The sequence below is a fragment of the Drosophila willistoni genome (assembly GCF_018902025.1).
Source record: "Drosophila willistoni isolate 14030-0811.24 chromosome 2L unlocalized genomic scaffold, UCI_dwil_1.1 Seg196, whole genome shotgun sequence".
Classification (NCBI taxonomy): Eukaryota; Metazoa; Arthropoda; class Insecta; order Diptera; family Drosophilidae; genus Drosophila; species Drosophila willistoni.
This window is the reverse complement of record NW_025814048.1, coordinates 1,360,687-1,380,767: the sequence shown is the minus strand read 5'-3', so window position 1 is coordinate 1,380,767 and position 20,081 is coordinate 1,360,687. Positions and strand designations below refer to the sequence as shown.

The window sequence follows — 20,081 nt, the reverse complement described above, 5'->3', positions numbered from 1 at the left end:
ATAGTTTGAATGTAATTAGGAATATTTTTGCCTCTGGCTTTGCTTTCTTTTCATCGTTTATTCAGATATCTTTATGTATATATTCGCTTTTTGTTTTGTTTCTGCGTCAGCTGTGTGGTAGCTGATTTATAAAGCGCATTAACAAGGGAGAACGCCCCCAAGTCGCACACACACACACACCCAACACGCACAGTCATTACATATGTTGTAAGCATGACGGGGTTGTGGGCAAAAGTGGCGGGCGGGGGGTTTTGCGGTAGATGTTGTTGACGCCATTGTAATGCTAATGGCTCATTAGCACTTTGATTTTTTTTTTTTTGTGTTCTGGTTTGTTTTTTTTTTTTTTGTGTAATTTTCTGGTTTTTTTTTTCTCTCTCTCTGGTTTGGTTTTTTTTTTGAGTCCGAGGCCACATGAAAAGTCATTAGGGGGTTGTGTGAGAGCATTTTGACTGCTAATTTGCTGTTAATTAACTTGTTTAACCTTTCGTTCGAGCCAACGAGCTAGAGATATGTATATGTGTATGGCAGGAGAGTGAGAGGCAGAGTCCTTCAACAAATTCACTTACCTTGATAAACTGGAACGTGGCAATGGGCGGCAATCGTTTGCTTTTGGGATAATAGAAACTGCCGGCCGGATGGCCTGGATATCGTGAGGTAATCCTATAGATGACACCTTGCGGTGCCGTTGGCCAATTTGGTGCCGTGAAGGTGAAACCATTATCCGTGCCCGCATCAAGAGGATCCAACTCAACGGTAATTGTATCAATCCAAGTGCCACCCACACATAGCTGCAATAAGTAGAAGAAATAGTAGTTAGATCTCTAAATCTCTAGGATTTTAATTTGATTTTCTGTTTTATCCTCTCGCTCTCTTCTCTCTCTCTTCTCTCATGTCGTCACGCGAATTCTTTCCGCATTGTTTTGTGTGCGTGTGTGCTTGTGTGTGTTCTCTTACCTCAAACGAATCAACGCCAATGAACCAATCTGGTGATGGGACAATGCGTGTCATTAGCGAGACCAAACTGTGATTGCTGTCGACAAACACTTTCGCCTCACTGCGTCCAGAGCCCAACTGAATAGCCGGCATGCTAAACTCATCGAACACGCTACGTTCCGCAGCTGTCGGCGATTTGCCGTTGCGGCTGCTGCTCGTCTGCCCCTGATTCTGATTTTGGCTCTGTGTCTGGGTCTGTGTCTTAGTCTGGCTCTGGCTCTGGGTCTGCATTTGCTGTTGTTGCTGTTCGCCAGCAATGCTGTCCAGTAGATCCGTTTTACCCGTCTCGGTGAATTGTTTAACACCCAACGTCGCTGGCTGTCCAATGTGGTAGAGAGCATAGTTCGCATTGTGGGTACGACCTGCGGGCAGAACGAAAGAAACACAGAGAGAGTTGGTTGAAAAGGTGAGTCATTAAAATTTAATGAGCTTTAAATAAAACAATGCTGCAAATTTGCAAATATTTGCATTTTAGCAACTCATTAGTGGGCCAAAAGCGTGGGGCCAAAAACAAAACCCCTTTAGCTCTACCCGTAGAGCTAGTGCAGTCAAATGGTGTCAGTTTGAGTGATGGATTACGTATACGCCCTCAAGTACAGTTGAATAATTAATGTATTTTCCTTTTTTTTTAGTATAAAAATAGGTGTGTAATCAATAATAATTGTTAGGGTAATTGGTGCCTTAATGTAAGGAAAATATAATAACAAATATAAATATTCATTGATAAAAATAGATGGACTAATTTTCAAGTCGTGAAAATATGTTTCAGTTTACTAACCAATTCTTTTGAAATTTTCGATAATTCAATATGAGGATGAAGTACTTTTCGAAATCTAAAATATATTTATCAGTATAACGATCTATATTTTTGGTGTTCCATTCCATTCCATTCCCCTATGAATATATCAGCAACCTAGCTAAAAATTCACCTTCAACTATTATTTTTCCATTTCTTCTGGTAATTTATCAAATTCGCTTAACTTTTATTATAATTTGTTGTTCATTTTGTTTTAACTCTATAAAATTTTTTTCTGTTATCCTCTTTTTTCCACCTCCCAAAGCCTTAAGTAATTTAAAACTTTGGCGTAAGTTTCCTTTGGAGTGCTTTTCTGTTTTTTTATTTTTCTTTCTGTGTTAATTTTTTAGTGTGGTTTGGTTACTTTTCTTGAAGACTGTCAACCCGCCCATGGTGACCGCAAACGCCCTCTGTATTCGCCTTTGATGTTGTTGTTGCTGCTGATGCTGTGCATGTTGTTGTTGTTGTTGTTGTTGTTGTTGTTGTTGGTGGTGGGATGCCTGGTGGCTTTTTGTTTGCATGTTCTCTTTCGTTTCCGTCGGCTCTTATTTGTCTTCAATTAACATTGCAACATGCCACTTGTGCCAGTTTTTTATATTCTTTCTTCATTTTTGTTTTTTATTCCATTTCTCGCTTTTTGTCTTTTGACGTTCATTCTGAAGATATTCTTCTCTCTCTCTGGCTCTTTCTCTCTGCTCTGCTGCGGCACTGTGTCAGCTTATTTATTAGTTTTACTCTTCATTCTTTCTCAACTTGACTTTCCTCTTTGCACTTATTTTTAATTTACTAGCTCTGTTTTTTTTTTTGCTCTCCTTTTTATTTTTCTCTCGTTTTTTTTTGCGTTTCTTTCATTTCTGTATCTTGGTGACTAATGAAAGTCGCAACTACAAAGCATATTTTTGCCTTTTCAACTTTTGCGCTTTTATGCAATGCCGCTGGCTTCTCGTCAAAGTGAGGAGGAAGAGGACAGATGATGATGAGAATGAGAGGGGGGCGAGATGAGCCAGGGGAATGTCCGCTGCCTTCAATCGAAACTGTGTCAAATGAAATATTATTTATGCTTTCGTTGACTTTTTAGTTGTTGCTTTTTCTTGCTCTTCTTCGTTTTGTGCTAATTTCTTTTTTGTTTTTGCCAGCACTTTGTGTAATTGACAAATTTCGTTGCATACTTTGAGGGGGAATGTTTTTTCCAAAATAAATGAATGAAAATCAATATTTGATAAATAATTGGAAAGTTTTTGTTGCATTCATCAGCAAGCACAAATGAAGGTCAAAGTTTATTTGATTTTCACTTTTATCGTGTGATAAACACACACATTCACACACACACATACATACATAAACACTGTGAACAGTCAATCAATTACAAAATGGCCACAAAATAAGCATAATAAATTTGCAATTAAATGCTTAAATTGTGCAAATGGTTTGCCAATATCGGAAGAGAGAGAGAGAGAGAATGACTACAACTCCTCCTCGTGGTTACAAATTAAATGACCACAACCAAAATGACAGAGAGAGCGACGGAGCGAAGAGATCCAATTTTGGTCGGTTTACAGATAAATGTTCTGTAAAAATGCCAATGCGTCGGGGTCACCATTTCAGTTCGTGGGCGTAATTAATGCTTAATTATGCACATTAAAAGCCAAAAATTGCCACGAAATTTCTGCCACTGCCTGGACTTATGTGGCACGTAATAAAAGCCCAGCCACGTATGCCCCATAAATTACACTTAACATACGCACCACCAACACCACGATAGAAACGCAGAGCGAAAGAGAGATAGAGCAACAAAGAGAGAACTAAATTGTGTGTGAGAGTAAAGTAGCTACCCTGTAAAAAAATAACAAACTCAAAAAAACAAAAATATTGTGTGTGTGCTAGAAAATGCAATCTGGCAAATGGCCAACTGTTGGCCATGATTCATCCTATGGCTTTTTAATTGGCACACACACACACAAAAAAGAAAGCAAAAAAAAGACAGCAAAAACAAACTCATCTGCTCGCCGCCACGCCTCAAAAGGCGAGTCAGTCAGGTATTAATTCATGTATGTATATAGTCAACCAATATGACACACATTTTTATTCAATTTATGACACAATTTTTGCATCACTTTTTTCTCTTTTTCTCTTTTTGCTGGCATGGTCAATTTCCTGCGATTTCCGCAAACGCAAAGCAAAAAGAAAACCATGTTTCATTTGCCACGACCAAAAAATTTAATTACAGGCAATAAATTTGATTTTAATAGCCAAGCGATTTCGTTGCATATATGTATACCTATAAACGAACGAATGGTATAAAATGCAAGAGGGATTAATACCAAAAGGATAAGTGGAAATGTCAGCACAAAAGGGCCAACTTGATGAAATGCTATACAGGTAAAACCTATCCCCATTAACTCACAAAGAAAGTGAAGGAGCCCTCTTTAAGTGTGTTTAAAATGTGATTCATTTATTGAAATTGGTAAGAAATTCAACTGGAAAGAGCTAAAGAAATGTTTAGCAGGGCGAAAGGAGACTGAAGACTTACTAAAATGTACCTCTTTCTGTCGGCACTCTTTCAGCATATCCTTAAAATAGTTAAGCCACTCCACTTAATCATTAGCCACACCTCGTAACTCATTCTTATGCCATTTGGCCAAGAATGATGAATCGTTTTTAATACCAGTTTCTTCCTTTTTGGTGCATCTGGCAAATATGATTGATTAGCTAAATGCCATTAGATATTACTTGTCTTCTTCACTGTGCTAAATAATTAAAAATTCAATTTTCGGTTTTTCTTTCTGACAAAAAAAACAACAAAAAAACAAAACTCACTTAATTATGTATGTCAAATTTAATTGGCTTGTCAGTTGCTGTTCGGTCATATTTATATACATATGTGTGTACAAATATCTATCTATGTACTGGTAAATGGAAAATTTGAAAAAAAATACACACGCTATAAATACATTACAACAAAAGAAAACAAAACAGGTATCTAAAATGAGGGGCAGTGCGAACAACGAGACCTGGCGCACACCTGGCGTATACGTGATGTGAAATTTTCCCCTGCCAAATATACATATAAAGCATATGTACGGATTATTTATATAGATGAATATCATATTTCGCTAAATAAATATTTGCATTTTACTAATTTCCATTCGCATTTCCATTTCTGTTTTTTTTTTCTTTTCGTTTCTTTTGTTAAATACAAATTTAATTTTAAACCAAAACAAGGAGGGAAAACTCAGCGAGAGAGAGTGGAGAGCAGCAGTCAGGCAATTGAAATGCAAAACTTGTTTCTTGGCTGCATACGCAAATCTAAGACATTGTCGTAATACATCTATTATACAGATATATACAGCTCATATGTATATACATATGTCTAGAAATGAAAGCTTGGTGCATGTCTTGATGACATATGCAGAAATTCTCCTTGCTCTCAATAAACTCGAGAATGAGCAAAAGTTAGAGAGCAAGGCCCAAACTGACTAGGAATAGGACTGAGGAGACCCGGGTTGAGATTGAGATTGGGGAAAAACTGGTGGCAACTGCATACAGCTGCCTGTTAATAGTAATTTCTGTCATATTTGCTAGTAAAATTTTGCATTCAACTACTGCAACCAAGAGTCCTGATAAAATGTCAAGTTGATGACATTTCTGACGTGGTGTAACCTAGTTTTCTAGCCGTAGAGAGGGTGGGCCGCATCATAAAATACTCGTAGAAACATGCCAGGACGTGGCTCCTTGTGACTCCTTGGCTGGCTGCAGCCATGGCTTTTGTTTTTTCAGTCAGGCCACCAGAATTGACAGGCAACTTAAGCATTCTGGGGCGAAACCGCAAAAGTGCACTGAACAAAATACAAATGTGGCCCAAGCTAATTTCGATATGGTAACCAAAACTGATTGCTCTAAGTGTAATGAAATGGTTTACTAGCCAAATGAAATTTATCCATTACTTTAATCAACTTTGGTGTCAACGTCAAGGAGGAGCAGCAGCTGCAAAAATTTTGTTGGTGCTTAAAACTTATGCAAGCTTGAACCAAAAAAAAAACCTGCAATGTTGTGGCTCTCGACTTTATCTAACCCATAATTAATGCTTGCTGAAGCTATACCTAAAATAAATATATATACATCAGTACATATATGTATATAAATATATTTGTGTGTATGGATTAGATGTGGACAATGACAGGATTCAAGTTGACTGGCCAATTATGTAGACAAACAAACTGAACTGGCATTAGAGTTGTCACTTCTATGCTATTGACGGCATTTCACACACACACACACACATACAAGATGGCAAATGACAATGGGTGTGTGTTTATGGGTGTGCATGTGTGTTAGGCTTAAAGGGATTACAAATGAAATTGACCAAAAACATAACAAGGCTAACAAGGATACCAGTAGAGGCGAGCAAACTCAGACAACAAGACAATAGGCAAGATTTGCTGGACAACAACAGTTTATAAAAATCATGTGACAAATGAGGGTTGCTTAGCTTTACTTAGTTATCCTGTCACAGCATCTCGGGATGCCTATCTATCTAACTGGCTAACTAACACAGGATCGGATTAATAGAGTTCGACTCTGTTAAGTCATTAGAAATGTAAATAATACAAATAAAGTTGAAGAAATCTTTTAGAGGAGTAGAGAAATTTGATTGTGAGAATCAATTTGAATTTGTCGAGTGCGTTTAATATTTGAAAGCATTGATTATAAAACGTACTTCCTAAGTAATGAACTACTAAAGTTATGTACTAACTAAATTCTAAGCAGTGAGAGTAAGAAGTAAGTAATATAAGAAGAGGAATCTTTGTCTTTCTGCTCTTATAATTTACTTGGTTAAGAACTTACGATACTCAAGCAAATGATAATTTACTAACCCTTTGTGTTTGCTCAACCGCTCCTGAGCTAATTAACTGGCTGACCGAACGCCCCTTGTGTCTTATTGGCCATTTCTCATGTCCCACATAGTGTCTGCAGACCATGGCTTTAGTTTACCCATATGGTAATGGGGTCTAGGCCAATTAGTTAGGAAATTTTCGTAATCCAAGTTATTTTTAAAGTTTATCGAAATAATAATTTTTTCGTTACAATCTTTAAGCAATTTCATTTTCCATTTTGAATTTTGTGTTAGTTTTTTGGCTTACTTTTTTGTGGTTTACATTCATTATAATGGCTTATTGTGGCATGAAAAGTGTGTCAGTCATGTTAAGCTGCAATGGCAAACAGACATTTTCGGAGAGAGGGTGCTTGGGCTAGTGGAACGGGGGGAAAGAACATTATACAAAGGGAAGTAGAAGAAGAAGGCAAACCAATGATTGTGGAACTGACTGCAGTTAGTATAAGGCAGGCACATCAGGCATTGTCCTTTGTTTGCACTGCACTAAGCAAACACAAAAGCCAGACAACCACACACATACACATACACATCCGCTCCCCCGAATATACACACACACACACATGCTCAAAAGCAAGGACACACTTCAACGACACACAAATTGATGAGCATCGCGTGAGCTGTGCCTTTTGTTATTTTTTTTTTCTGTTCTGTTTTCCCCGTGCTTTGTGTTGTTGTTGCCACAATTTTGATTGATTTCTTGTGGCAAGTCAGCGACATCGCCAGCCTCATCCCCCCTTATCAACACCCAAACCCCTACAGACCCTCCTTCTCCTCCAAATACAGTCCGGCCACACACTGACACAATTCCTGAGTTGTGTATCCTTTACTACTCCTCATCCTCCTCTCTGGGTTGCTATCGTAAAGCAAAAGTCATAAAAACAAACCCAAATGCTTAATGGAGGTTTGCACGGGGGTTGGGGCTTGGAGAGGCGGGCATGAATTTTGAAATTTTCTTGTTGTACTCGTCAGCAACATACATATTTGTTGCATTAAAATAATTGAAGAAAATTGTAAAACAAATAAAACGCACAAATAAAAGTTGCCAGAACAAGATACACATCACATCGATTGATGTATGGAATATGGTCAGAGGGTTGAGAGGAGGGAAGGATAGGTGGTCGAGTGAATGGATGGATGGATGGATGGGTGATTGAAATAAGAATGTTTCTTTTTCTGATGTCTTGTTTGGTAATAGAGAATACAGTGCCGCAAATTGTGAAGAGTGTGTGAAATTTTGAAAAAAAATGAAATATGTAGTAAATGGAAATTCTTAGTGTCTGTCTCTGTCTGTCTGTGTGTGTGTGTTTGTAGGGAAGTGTATGTTTGTGTCTGTTGTTGATTTGCATAGTTCGTTTTTCACAAAAGTGTGTAAAAAATATTTCTGAAAATATAAATTCAAGCAAACTAAAAACAGAGTTAAGTTTAAAGACTCGTATCTATTTATGAATGCATCTGATGTCAGCAAATTAAAAAGCAATAAGCAATAGGCACTTAATCCATTATTCCATTGTTAAAGTTGAAATTTATAAACTAAGCCAAAAACTATTGAAGGCTGATACATCTTCTAGATACAGTGATGTTCCTTATTTAGTTACATATTGTTGTACCTAAACACTGTTTAACTCTTCTCATTAAATATTAGAATTTAGGCAATGTAAAAGCTTAACAAAAAATTACAACAAATAATTGTTACTACATCTTCTTTGCCAAAACATATCTGAGTTATCCTTTACTCCCAAATTTTATACATTAAACTTCCCAAAGTACAATTTTTAACATTTAGCTAAGAAACTTATCTAAATATGTAAAGCCAAAACGTTTCATTGCACAATCCAACTTTACAAATTATACGCATACCAATTCGATTGCCTATTGTTAAATAATTCTCAACTAAATTACGTATACGTCATGGATGCATGTACTCATTACAGTAGACATACATACATACTTATGTACATGATAGCCGTTGGCAGAATCAAACCAATTATCTATTGGATTAAGCAGAGATTTATCCTTTCTCGATGTTTTTCCCCTCCATAATTGTGTGTGTGTGTGTGTGTGTGCAGTTTGCCATTGTGCACTTTCTGAACACACTTTTGAACAATTTGCAACAACAAATTGAAATTAATTAGCATTTTGAACCTAGCCAATCCACAGCAATGAAAAGTAGTAGTAGCAGCAGTACGTGAACGAAATTTAGAAAGCCAATCAATAAGTCAAGCGTTGAGCTTGTCCCACACAGACGAACACACAGCAGGACATTAAATATGCATTTGGGATCAAAACGCAGGCAGTGGCAGAGACAAGGGATATTATACAGGATATATATTGCATGGGCAAACTTTAATTAGCATTTTATTTAATTAATAAATACACACACACACACACAGGCAGCATACTCTACAATGTGTATGTGCATATTGGCTATATAATGTTTCTCATTTCGTTAGCTTAAAATGAATTGCAATTAAAGTCGAAAGTTCAACAGAAAACGTATTGCATTATGCACAACCGCAAACGAGCAAATAACCTCCTCTATCTATGTGTGTGTGTGTGTGTGTGTGTATGCATGTTGTACCCTGCGCATTGCCGCGCATAAATAAACAACACAAATTTGCAAATATAATGCACATGAAATTTACAAAATGGCTGCAGCAACAGAAACCAAAAGGGAATACACAGGGAATGAAGTTTTTGGCAGAAGGGTTCGACGGGAAGGGAAAGGGAGAAGCGGAAACTTTTAACCCACCAACAAGTTTACACAGCAAAATGGATCCACACACACACACACACACAAATACTCATACACATAAAGCACAAACATCAACTAAAAAATATATAAAAAACACCAAAAAAGTTGCCATTTTCCTTTGTTGTTGTTGTTGTTGTTGTTGTTGTTGGAGTGGAGCGGTAAACGCAATGTTTATTGAGCGTTGCAAAAGTTTCGGGATTTCCCCATGACGGCCTTTCCCTTAAGGTGAAGCAATCAATTAGCGATGGTCGCGTGAGACAGAATGGATCTCTTAGAAGCAATTTGCTGGAAAATTATCGGTAAGTTTACATATTGTTTCACCTTAGAATTGTTTGAGAAAACTTTTATTTGCAGTTCTTAGTGTTTCTCGTGAAATATTTATATTAATTTTCTTATATTGCATGCTTTAAGTAGTCGGCCAACTAAATATCTAAATTTTCATAAAGAAGATGGTTCTCGATAGAGATTAAAACACATTGAAAATGTAAAAAATTATTATTTTATTTTCTTAATGCCAAGAATTATTCAAAGATTCTTCTCTGTATATCAAAGAATAAATTACAAATTTGTAATTATTTTACCATCCCTAACTGTCTCATATGGGCTAGAGTTAACCAGCCATTGTTACCGCTAGGTGGCGCTAGCAACAATGACACAAGAAAAAAAACAGAACACCAAACATTGGGGGGAAAAAAAACACAAGAACTACAGTTTGTTTATTAGTGGAATTTTTAATCAAAGTTGGGATAACTTGAGGGTAGACATTTTACCTGAAGTTTTTCATTCGTTTGTTTGTTTGTTGTTTTTTGTGTTAGTGTACTTTGTTTTACTTTTTTTTTGGTTATTGTTGTTGTTGCTATTTTGTTCGTAATCAGGCGCCCCCTTGGCTTGTCTTTGGGTTCTTGCTGTGTGTGTGTGTGTGAGAGATTTTTTTTGCTCCATCCGCACTGTTTATGTAATTCCTTTGGCAGTTTTGTTGGCTAAACTCTTGAAACTTTGCTGCCATGTAAACTGTCAGCGTCTGCACACACACAAACACACACACATACACAAACACACACGAACACACACTTGAGCGCTTATCTTACTAAAGTCTAAACTTTTGTTTACACATTGCGCCCTCGAGACACACACACACACACACAAACACAGGCAGATCTTGGTTGCTTTTGTTTACCTGCAACTTTTCAGCTTTTCGCATTTATTTTTCTTCGGGGGTAAAAATCCTTTATTGTTTCGAAACCATATACCATATATGTTTGTATGTTCCACATGGCCTTTCATTCGTTTGTTAATTAAAACGAGTAAATTGTATTAAAATTGCAGTAAATTTGCAAACTGTATGTACATATTACGCATACGCCGTGTGAAATTGAAAATATTTCAAGTGTTTGTTGCATTCAGTTTCAGAAATTGTATAAAATTGTTTGATTTTTTTACTCTCTCTAGTTTGTTTCTCTTACTTCTATTTACATTTCTATTGCTTAGTAGACCGTAAAGGAATTGCCAAACACAAACAACATCCTAGACATAACTCTGAATTTGAATTCTAGACACAGACACACATATGTACATATACACAACCACACATACCTAACACACATCCAAACAGAAAAACTCTCATGCTTGTTCACTCCCATTTTTGATTTTAGGTGAAATTAGTTTTTCTTTTTCCAATATATTTACAACTGTGTTAAATTCCATGTCCAGGTCAGGGAAAATAAAAATAGTTGCAATATTTTATAAACTTGTTTTTTATTTTATAATATTTTCCCTTTATTTTTTTATTTGAAAACGCCCTTTCGCAACGTTGCGTACCACACAAATGTTGCTTCAACAACAATAACCTATATATGTATGTGTGTATAGTATATATACTCTACATATCTTAATATTAAAAATCCTAGAACAAATATTTTTCTTGGACTATGCCGAAGAATTTATATACTTTAAAATTGTTCCATCAAGTTTCGTTTTTAATTTTCAGCTGTAACCATTTGTAAACTTTTTTGATTACTAAATTTTATTTCTTGTATTATTTTTATTCTCTATGTGCAGATGGTCTCTGGTATTTGCAGAGACGAAATTATTTGAACTTTCCATGAATGAAAATGGATTATTAAGAATCGACCATACAAATTTGTTGTAGGAGAGACGCATCATTACGATTAAAACGTTTTTAGGTTCCTTCTGTCGATCGAAATTTTTAAATGGTTAAATTATTGATTTGCCATTTAAATCCAAAAAAAAAATATTTTATTTGGAAAGAGAGTTTATTTGGAGCCACATTAGCTATTATGTGCAATTATGGCTTAAAGTTTGTATAAATTTTACTCACATATCAATTTATGTAGAAGAAAATAGGTTTAAATACGAAACGACTTTTTTAAAGTATCTGTTTTTGGTGAACTGACAGGTATTTACGTATGTATGTACCTACATAGGCAATTTGGCCATGGGCCATTCGGGTATCCTTTTTCCCTTATATTAGTTTGCAAACTTTTTCTCAAAAGGAACATACCCGTTTTACATGCAATGCAAAACATTAAAAAAAGGAGCAGCGAATGGAACGGCAAGCCGCAAGCTGCATGAACCAACAAAAAACGGCAAAAATTCAATTTCCAATAACAGAATAACAACAACAAAAAAGGATGCCAACAACAACAGAAGCCACATCAACAATATGCCAGACAAAAACCGCAAGTGAAAAAGGATGTGAGTAAAGAAAGGCCAAAGGATTCACGGGGCGGGGTAAGTGAAAAAAATATGTTGTTAGTTTTGTTTTCTAATTTTTTTTTTTTTTTGTTTACTGATTGTGGAATGCTCTATTTAAAGTAAATATTTAATATAGTTAATACCATTGAGGTACATAGAGGAGAAAATACTAAAGTTTTATTTTATTAATGACTTATTTAAGGTTGGTTAGGTTTTTCTAAAAAGCTTTTTTTTATATTACTGTTTACCCTATTCAACCTATTTACCTGTTATTGAAAAACCTGTAACTACCTTTAAATAACCTTATAAAAGACATGTGAAAAATAAAGTCAAATATCCATCACGTAACCATCTTGGACTCGAAATGAACATCTTCAACTAAGAATCCATTGTGATGAAGTTCTGCATGAGAGTCTTTTCCCATGAAAAATCAACTCAAAATTCAAAAATTCTGACTCATAGTTGATTCAAGTTACAGCATTGTGTTTTTTTATATACACTTCAAAATGAACAAAAGAATCAACCTTTTCCCACACCCAAGCACACACACACAAAGACACATATATCCAATGGCAGCCCACAAAAAAAGGAAAGAAAAAAAGGAACCTCAGCACTTCATCAGTCAGTAGATGATAGAGAGAGAGGGGGGAGAAGGAGTAGGAAACGGGCCCAGGGCAGCTTATCTAAGCCTTCAGCTACATCTTGTTGCAACACAGAAAACAACCTCAACATATGCCACCTACAAGTAGGTCATATTCTAACACACAAAGCCCGGCCAATACACCTTACCACTCACACACACTCACACCACAGTCCGCCCTCCCTTTATGTTCCCCTCTCTCTTTACCTACATTTGTTGTTGAATAGAATCAACAGCAAGAAAAGAAAAAAAAACAACAACCGCAAGCAAACAACATGGTTGAAATTTCTTAAGTGAAAAAAAAGGAAAGAAAGAAAAGTGAAAGGAAATTAAACCCAACAGCAAAACCAAATACAAATATGTAGCGGCAATTAATTTTAATTAATTTTATTTTGGGATAGATTTCATTTCTTTTGATTTCATTTCTGTTTCTCAACTAACCGCAAACTGTGAACTCTTGGCCAGTTTCTGCAAACTGAAATGGAAAGTGGCTAAAATAATAGCAGCAACACACAAAAGAGGCAGAACCAACAAAAGAACATTAACCCAACCAAAAGAGTACAAAAAAAAACAACCGAAAAGGGGATATGCCATGGGCCCAAGGATATCTATGCGAATCCTTGTCTCTTCCTCTTTTCTCTCCTTCTTTTTTTTGTGGAGCTAATGTGTTTTTTGGCGGGACTTGGGGAGGGGTGTCAGGGCTGAATTGAAGCCTCACTTAGGCATCGTTTAGCCGATAAAAGGGCGACATTTGTATATGCCAGGATCTCTGCCAGTTAAACTCTGTCGCAGTGGCAAATGTTGTGGGGCAGGGGTGGAAGGGGGCCATCAGGGTGTCTATGGAGGAGGGCCATAACTTTAAACTGTAACTGTAAATTGCTGTAAAACTGTGCAAAAACAAAAGATAGCTTACATAAAAATAAAAGAAAAACCCAACTTTATTGGATGCTGACATTACAACTACTACGAAGTTTGAATACCCTAAAAATGAGCCATTTAAAGCAACAAGAATTGGTAAATGAAATAGAAAGTATTATAGGCAACAGTATGTTTACTTTTCTTTTACGTACAATATTTATAATGACTTCAAGTTCCTTATAATGACTTTAATTAATATTACTAAACGAGTGATTGCAATCTGCAGATACTTTAGTCAGGGTTCTCCATTTCTATTTCCCAAGTTAACAGTGTGAATAATACTAGGAAAGAGATGACAATTCTGTTACCTATTAAATCATAGGTGTTAAAATACATTTTCTTAAACGTAATCAAACGAACTAAAGTTTCAAAAGTGAAACACTTCATGCTGATTTCCAACTTTTTTGAAGAAATTCTTTGGATTAGTCTAAAATAATAAAATCTTTATGCAAATCATCAAAGTCTTGGCTAAAAAACTTAGCAACATAAAAGGTAATTTGACTTGTAGAACAAATCTTTCATAGATTGTGATAAAGAATATAAATATAGGAAAGTTAATGAGGTCGCGGTCTGTTTCCATCTGTGTGAGGAATATTAAAATACCCTCTGCAAGGGTATTTAAAACTGAAGAACATATTTACAGCGCTTTTCTCAGTTTTCCATGCTGCAACTGAGAGTGAAAAATCGTTAACCTAATTTCCTGCTGATGGTTTCTGGCTTTTACTCCGCACCATTCCGCTTCGACTTTTCCCTTCCCCTTCCGTATGCGAAGTTGTTTTCTCACAATGCTCTGGCAACCATAAATTTCCTTTATCTTTATGACTTGTTTTGCCTTTGCTTCGCTCTCTTTCTCTCTCCCACTGTCTCACTCTCTCTTTCTCTTTCTATGTGAGTTTTGGCTGCCATTTCTAAATTCTATTTTATACAATTTTTTCCCATTGTCGGCGCGTGTTAAATAAATAAAGCGTAGAACAAAAAAAAAAAAAAAAAAAGAAAGAAACCAAAAAACGCAAAATGAAAGAATTAGCTTAGAAACATTTTCGTCTTTTTTTTTTTTTTTGCCTGTGGTGGCACTTGGCTTGGTGCTTAAAATTTATGCTTTTGTTTAATTTTTATTGGCAGGCATTTGTATGGAATCAGAACAGTAAAAATAATGAAAAGATTTCGGTTAAAAGATTATGGTATCAAGAATAAACAAGACAACAAAAAAACAAAAGGTAGATTAGTAACGAATTGTTCAAAAACTTTTTGGCACAGCTTTAAATCGTAGTGACTTTAAGATTTAAATAGTCACGCAAATTGTTGTTAAGATTAATTAAGAGTTCTCTTTTGTACTTATGTTAGATAAGAGTAATAAGAAAGACTTCCTAATTTGAAATTGTTATTTATTTATATTCTTTCCATTTTATAAATGGTTGAAAAAATAATAAACAAATATGGAATTATTACTGTTATACCAACTGCAAATTGTTGGACTGCAAAACAAGTAAAATTCATTAAGATTATCAAATGAATGAAATAACAAAAATAAAAGTTGAAACCAGATAGAACCATATGGAAAACAGATAAATTTCACTTGCACATGAAGTGCATGTAAAACTCATTTATTCGATATGGAATTTGGGTTAATTGTCATAACGGGGCAACCAAAGGCAGTTAATAAGATACACACACACAAACACACACACAAACACACACACACACATACATATATGAATATGCAAATGAGTAAGCCAATCAGATGGAAAACACAAATGTGGGCATGCATATGGCAAGTCAACTTAATGACATTTGCACATTTATTTGCTTAAAATGTAAAAACTGAAACATATACTCACTATATGAGTGTGTGGATGTATGAGTGAAATGAATTGAATTATGCGATATTAATTACCAATCAGTAACCAAAATCGCATACCAGGTAAATGCTGATTAACAATGGATATATATTCGTATAAAAATATATATATTTGGTTTACCAAAAATCAATTACAATTGACTGCACAAATGCATTATGAAAAATTATCATCAAATTATTACACATGGCGTATCAGTAATATGCAGCTACTGAACTTAACCCATTGAAGGTCAGAGTAGATTCGATGTAAATTATTATTAGATGATTTCAATTGACACATCTTCGCTGAACAAATTTTGTTTAAAAAGTATTTCAAATTAATTTTCAGACTCATCTTTTGTGTGTGACTTTGCTAGAAGAATGGAGAAAAATAGATCATCTTACTATAAAAAGATAAACAAACTTTTATGTTAGTTAAAAAATCCTCTTTATATTTCATCTTTGACTTGTTTTGCAAAATTGGTTGACCCCAATTTGGTAGGGTAGTAAAATTTAATATCGAAAAATTTCAGTAATTCCACCGACAATTGCAGCGCAAAAATCTTGTGTACAATTTGAGTATTTTTGTCGAATGGACAGCTAATTGATGGCCCAGAAAGGCGACTTCGGCCAAGGGTCGTAATCCGGATCCGGAGAAAAGTAATCAAATTTATAACCAACAATTGAAAATGCGTTAATAAAAGGAAACGTAATACGAAATCATAAACAAAGCCATAACCAAAAGCAAAACGACAAAAGAAGAAGAAAGTAAGTGCGAAAGCAATATGCAAATGAAATAAAAAGTGACTGTCAAAACAAAATGGCCAGCAGCTGGCAAAGGACAACCATCCACTCTCAATCCATCATTCATCCCCCCTGCCACTTTTGGCCATGCCAAAGACATAAACAAGGCAACAAGCCGAATGGTCATGAAATACTCAAACCCCCCGCCAAAAAAAAATACGAAGAAAACACCAAATACCCTTACCGAGCATAGCAATTTGCTTTGAAGCAAAAATTTTCAATTAAACATGGCAGAAAAGGAGTCAAAGCCATACCGAACCGAAAGCAAAAGCAAAAGCAAACCCAAGCCAAGACAAAAACAAAGAAACTTGTCCAAAGGAAAATTAGGAATTAATTAAGACAACAAGACAGGGAGATGGGATGGGAGAAGAATAGAAACAAGAACAGGAGCAGCGGCATATAATTTCAAGCGGAAACCAAGCAAACAAACACAACTAAAAACCCAAACGATGCCTTGGGTTAGGACCCGAAAGAGGGCTCCGATTCCAGCAAAGAGAAAAAAAAAACCATAGACGAAGCGGAGCCATGGTGAAATTTATTTGTGCGTTGATTGCGCGCAAATGATGATCATTTAATTAAGCACGCAACGGCGAACTCTGGTCCAGCGAACCCGTCCCCCACTCCTCTGCCCGCATCTCGAAATGGATGTGGAATAGCTATGTGTGAGGGTTGGGGTAGGTGGAATGAGATGAGGATGGAAATGGTGGTTACTGGCCAAACAATCTGTTTGTATTTTGCATTTTTGCTTTGGCCATTTTATGTGGGAAGCGGGGTGAGGTAAGCCCCCCTCTCCCCTTCTCCCTACACTACAGTGTATAGTAGGGCCTATCCTGTTATTATTAAATTCTTTCTTGCGGCCAAGTTTCGACTTTGATTGGTTTACTTAATGGCTCCTGTTGTCATCATCGTCGTCGTCGACTTCCTCATCGTCTCGTCTCGTCTCGTCTTTGGTCTCTGGAGAGGTTAGGACTTTGTCTTTTCTTTTATTTTGTTTTGATTTTTTTACCTCCCACTGATTTGCAATGTAAATTTTGTGGTTGCCTCTCAGAGAGTTTGTGAGATTTTCTGATTGAAGTTGATGTTGTGGCAACAGGCTCTAAAAATTTATATTTATTTTTAATTAAAAGCCATTTGTGTGCAAATTATTGCCATTTCAAATGAATAAGCTGCCGAAAAAGTTTTCCTGATGACTTTTTAATTACCGATAACAATAAGAAAACAAAAACATATAAATTGAAATTATTTGAAAATCAAAATGTTTGCCACATTTTAAAGAATTTGTTTCTGTTAATATAGTGAAAATATCTACTCCATTTATTCATTCCCATATTAAGAGATAAACTGATTTAAACGGGGATTGCAATGAGAGACTGAGAGATTGAGAGACTGATGTGTATGTATATATAATCCAACAATGGATTATATGCATGTATATAGAAAGCTCGAAAATTAAATGTTCAAACTCTATTGAACTATCCCCTCAAGTTTTGTTTGCCCAAATACTTAATGGAATATTTTTTTCGGTTTTTTTTTCAAACTTATCTCTAATAAAATATTAATATTAGATTCATTGTGTTCTATTCCTCTGTTAAGTACTTAAAACTTTTCTAAACTAAAGAGAAAAAACAGATTTTAATCTTCTTTCTTTTATTTTAGTTTTATTTTTTTCAAATCAATTTTTTAGTTTTTCTATTTTATTTCAACATTCTACAAACATTTGAATGAAATAAAAATTTTCCAAGCTGCAACAAATAAAAGGCACAAAAAAATGAATTTATTCCATTTATCAAAACATTTATAAAACTCGAAAGGAAAAACAAAAAAAAAAAAACATAAAAATGAAATGGATTTTTTCCCTCTCTCTAGCTCGAATTCCACTTGGTCTCTTTCTGTCGGCATTGTCCTTGCCACTTACCCCTCGGTAACTCGGTGTAGCATTTTCTAACTAACTCGTAACTAGTTTTTCCTACTCTCATTTGCCGTTGCTATCAACTAAAGCGCGCTCCTGGGATTTTGCCAATACCGCATTTTGTAGCCATATATAACAAACTACCTCCCTCCTCCCACCACCACTCAACCTCTCCTGCTCCACCTACTCAGACCGCTGCATATACATATATGTATGTACATACATACGTAGACAACGTTGCGGCAATTTGTGCACACTCACACAAACACATACATATGTATGAATTGCCACACAAATACAAACAACGAGCAGAGACATTAATACCAAATGAAAATTGAAATTATGTCTATATACACACACCCTCACTCCTCTCTGTCTCACACACACACTCGACAAAGTTTGCTGAAAGAGAGGGGACAAGAGAGACAGAGCAAAGTTGTGCCTCAACGCGCACAAACAGTTATTTTTGTGCCTCGAGGGCGTGCCAACGCCCCAACTCAATACTACCATTACCATCTACCCTCACACACAGCACACACACACTAATGCAGACACACGCACATACATCTATAATCAATGATAATCCGTTGGCGTATTATAACCGCATTAACAGTTAGGCACGTTCAATACCAAATTCGTTACGTTTCGATAGATTTCATGCTCATTTCAGATAACAAAATATAATTGTGTACAATTTGTGTTGCATACTTTTTTGGGTGGCTGGTTTGGTTTGGTTTGGATTGGTTGGTTGTTGCCAACAAAAAGGAAATTGAATTGCAACCAGCAGTTTTGTATGGCGTTTACCCCACCCTCAGCTCCCTCCAATAGTATCTGCCCGCAGCGTTGGTTGATAAAACCGAAAAATCTTCATTATTTTACCCACAGACATCCATGCGGTTCTGTCCAAAGTGACAGAATACGAGAAATGAATGCGAAAATTGTTAAATTGTGGAACTGTAAATGGTTGTATCTGTATATGTTTGCCAGAGATAACCACAAAATCAATCAAAAGGAAAAGAATCAAACAGTCGGCAAGCAAAAGTAAACTGAAAGATCATTATGAAAATGCCACAAAAAGATAAATGACAGTTTAAAAGTCTGACCATAAACCAAAACCCAAAAAGCCACAAATTGGGCACAACTGTTACACAGCCTATGCAAATTTAATTGGTCAAGGAAAAATCAATCAACTATAGAAACATTTATCATCCATAGACAAAAACACACACACACACGTGCAAACAGAATATTTTTCCTCAATTAGTCAAACGTATAATCAGTTTTATTAAACAATCAACAAAGTGTGGGTAATTTTATTTTAGAAGCCTCGACAATGAAAATAAGAGATTAAATAAAAATATAGAATCCTAAATTATTAAATAAGAATATGTAAAAAGTAAGATAACTATTAATATGTTGGATAATTACTGAAACGTGTTTCTTATCAATATTATTAAACTAATTCTTCTTCTTTCCACATACAGAATAAAGTGAATAAAAGAAACAAAATAATACATAAATAGAAGGTTTTTGCTTTAGATTTGATTCAATTTTTAATATCAAATTTCCGTTTCATATGAATAATTAAGACAATAGCCAGTTCTCCAAATGGTAACATTAGAATCCTTTTTTATCTTAAACAATCTATATTTGAATTGAATAACTTTTCAAAAATTCTTCAGTAAGTTCAAGTTCAGAAAAAGTTCAACGCAAATACGCTATAATGTCCTGTAATCATTCCTCCTATAAATTAAGTAATATTGACTGCAACATAACTTAACTTAACTTAATTTTCAATCTACAGAACACTTGCTCATTAAATT

General features: G+C 35.4%; 1 protein-coding gene across 1 annotated transcript in view; it reads right to left on the bottom strand.

Moving 5' to 3' along the window:
• LOC6639882 overlaps positions 1-20,081 on the bottom strand; it is a 47,706-nt gene that overhangs the window by 11,271 nt on the left and 16,354 nt on the right. The window contains exons 2-3 of the mRNA XM_002062736.4: positions 955-1,355; positions 567-788 (exon numbers count right to left, since the gene is read on the bottom strand). Of these exons, the coding sequence (XP_002062772.3) occupies positions 567-788; positions 955-1,355 (623 nt within the window). The remainder of the gene's footprint in view (positions 1-566; positions 789-954; positions 1,356-20,081) is intronic.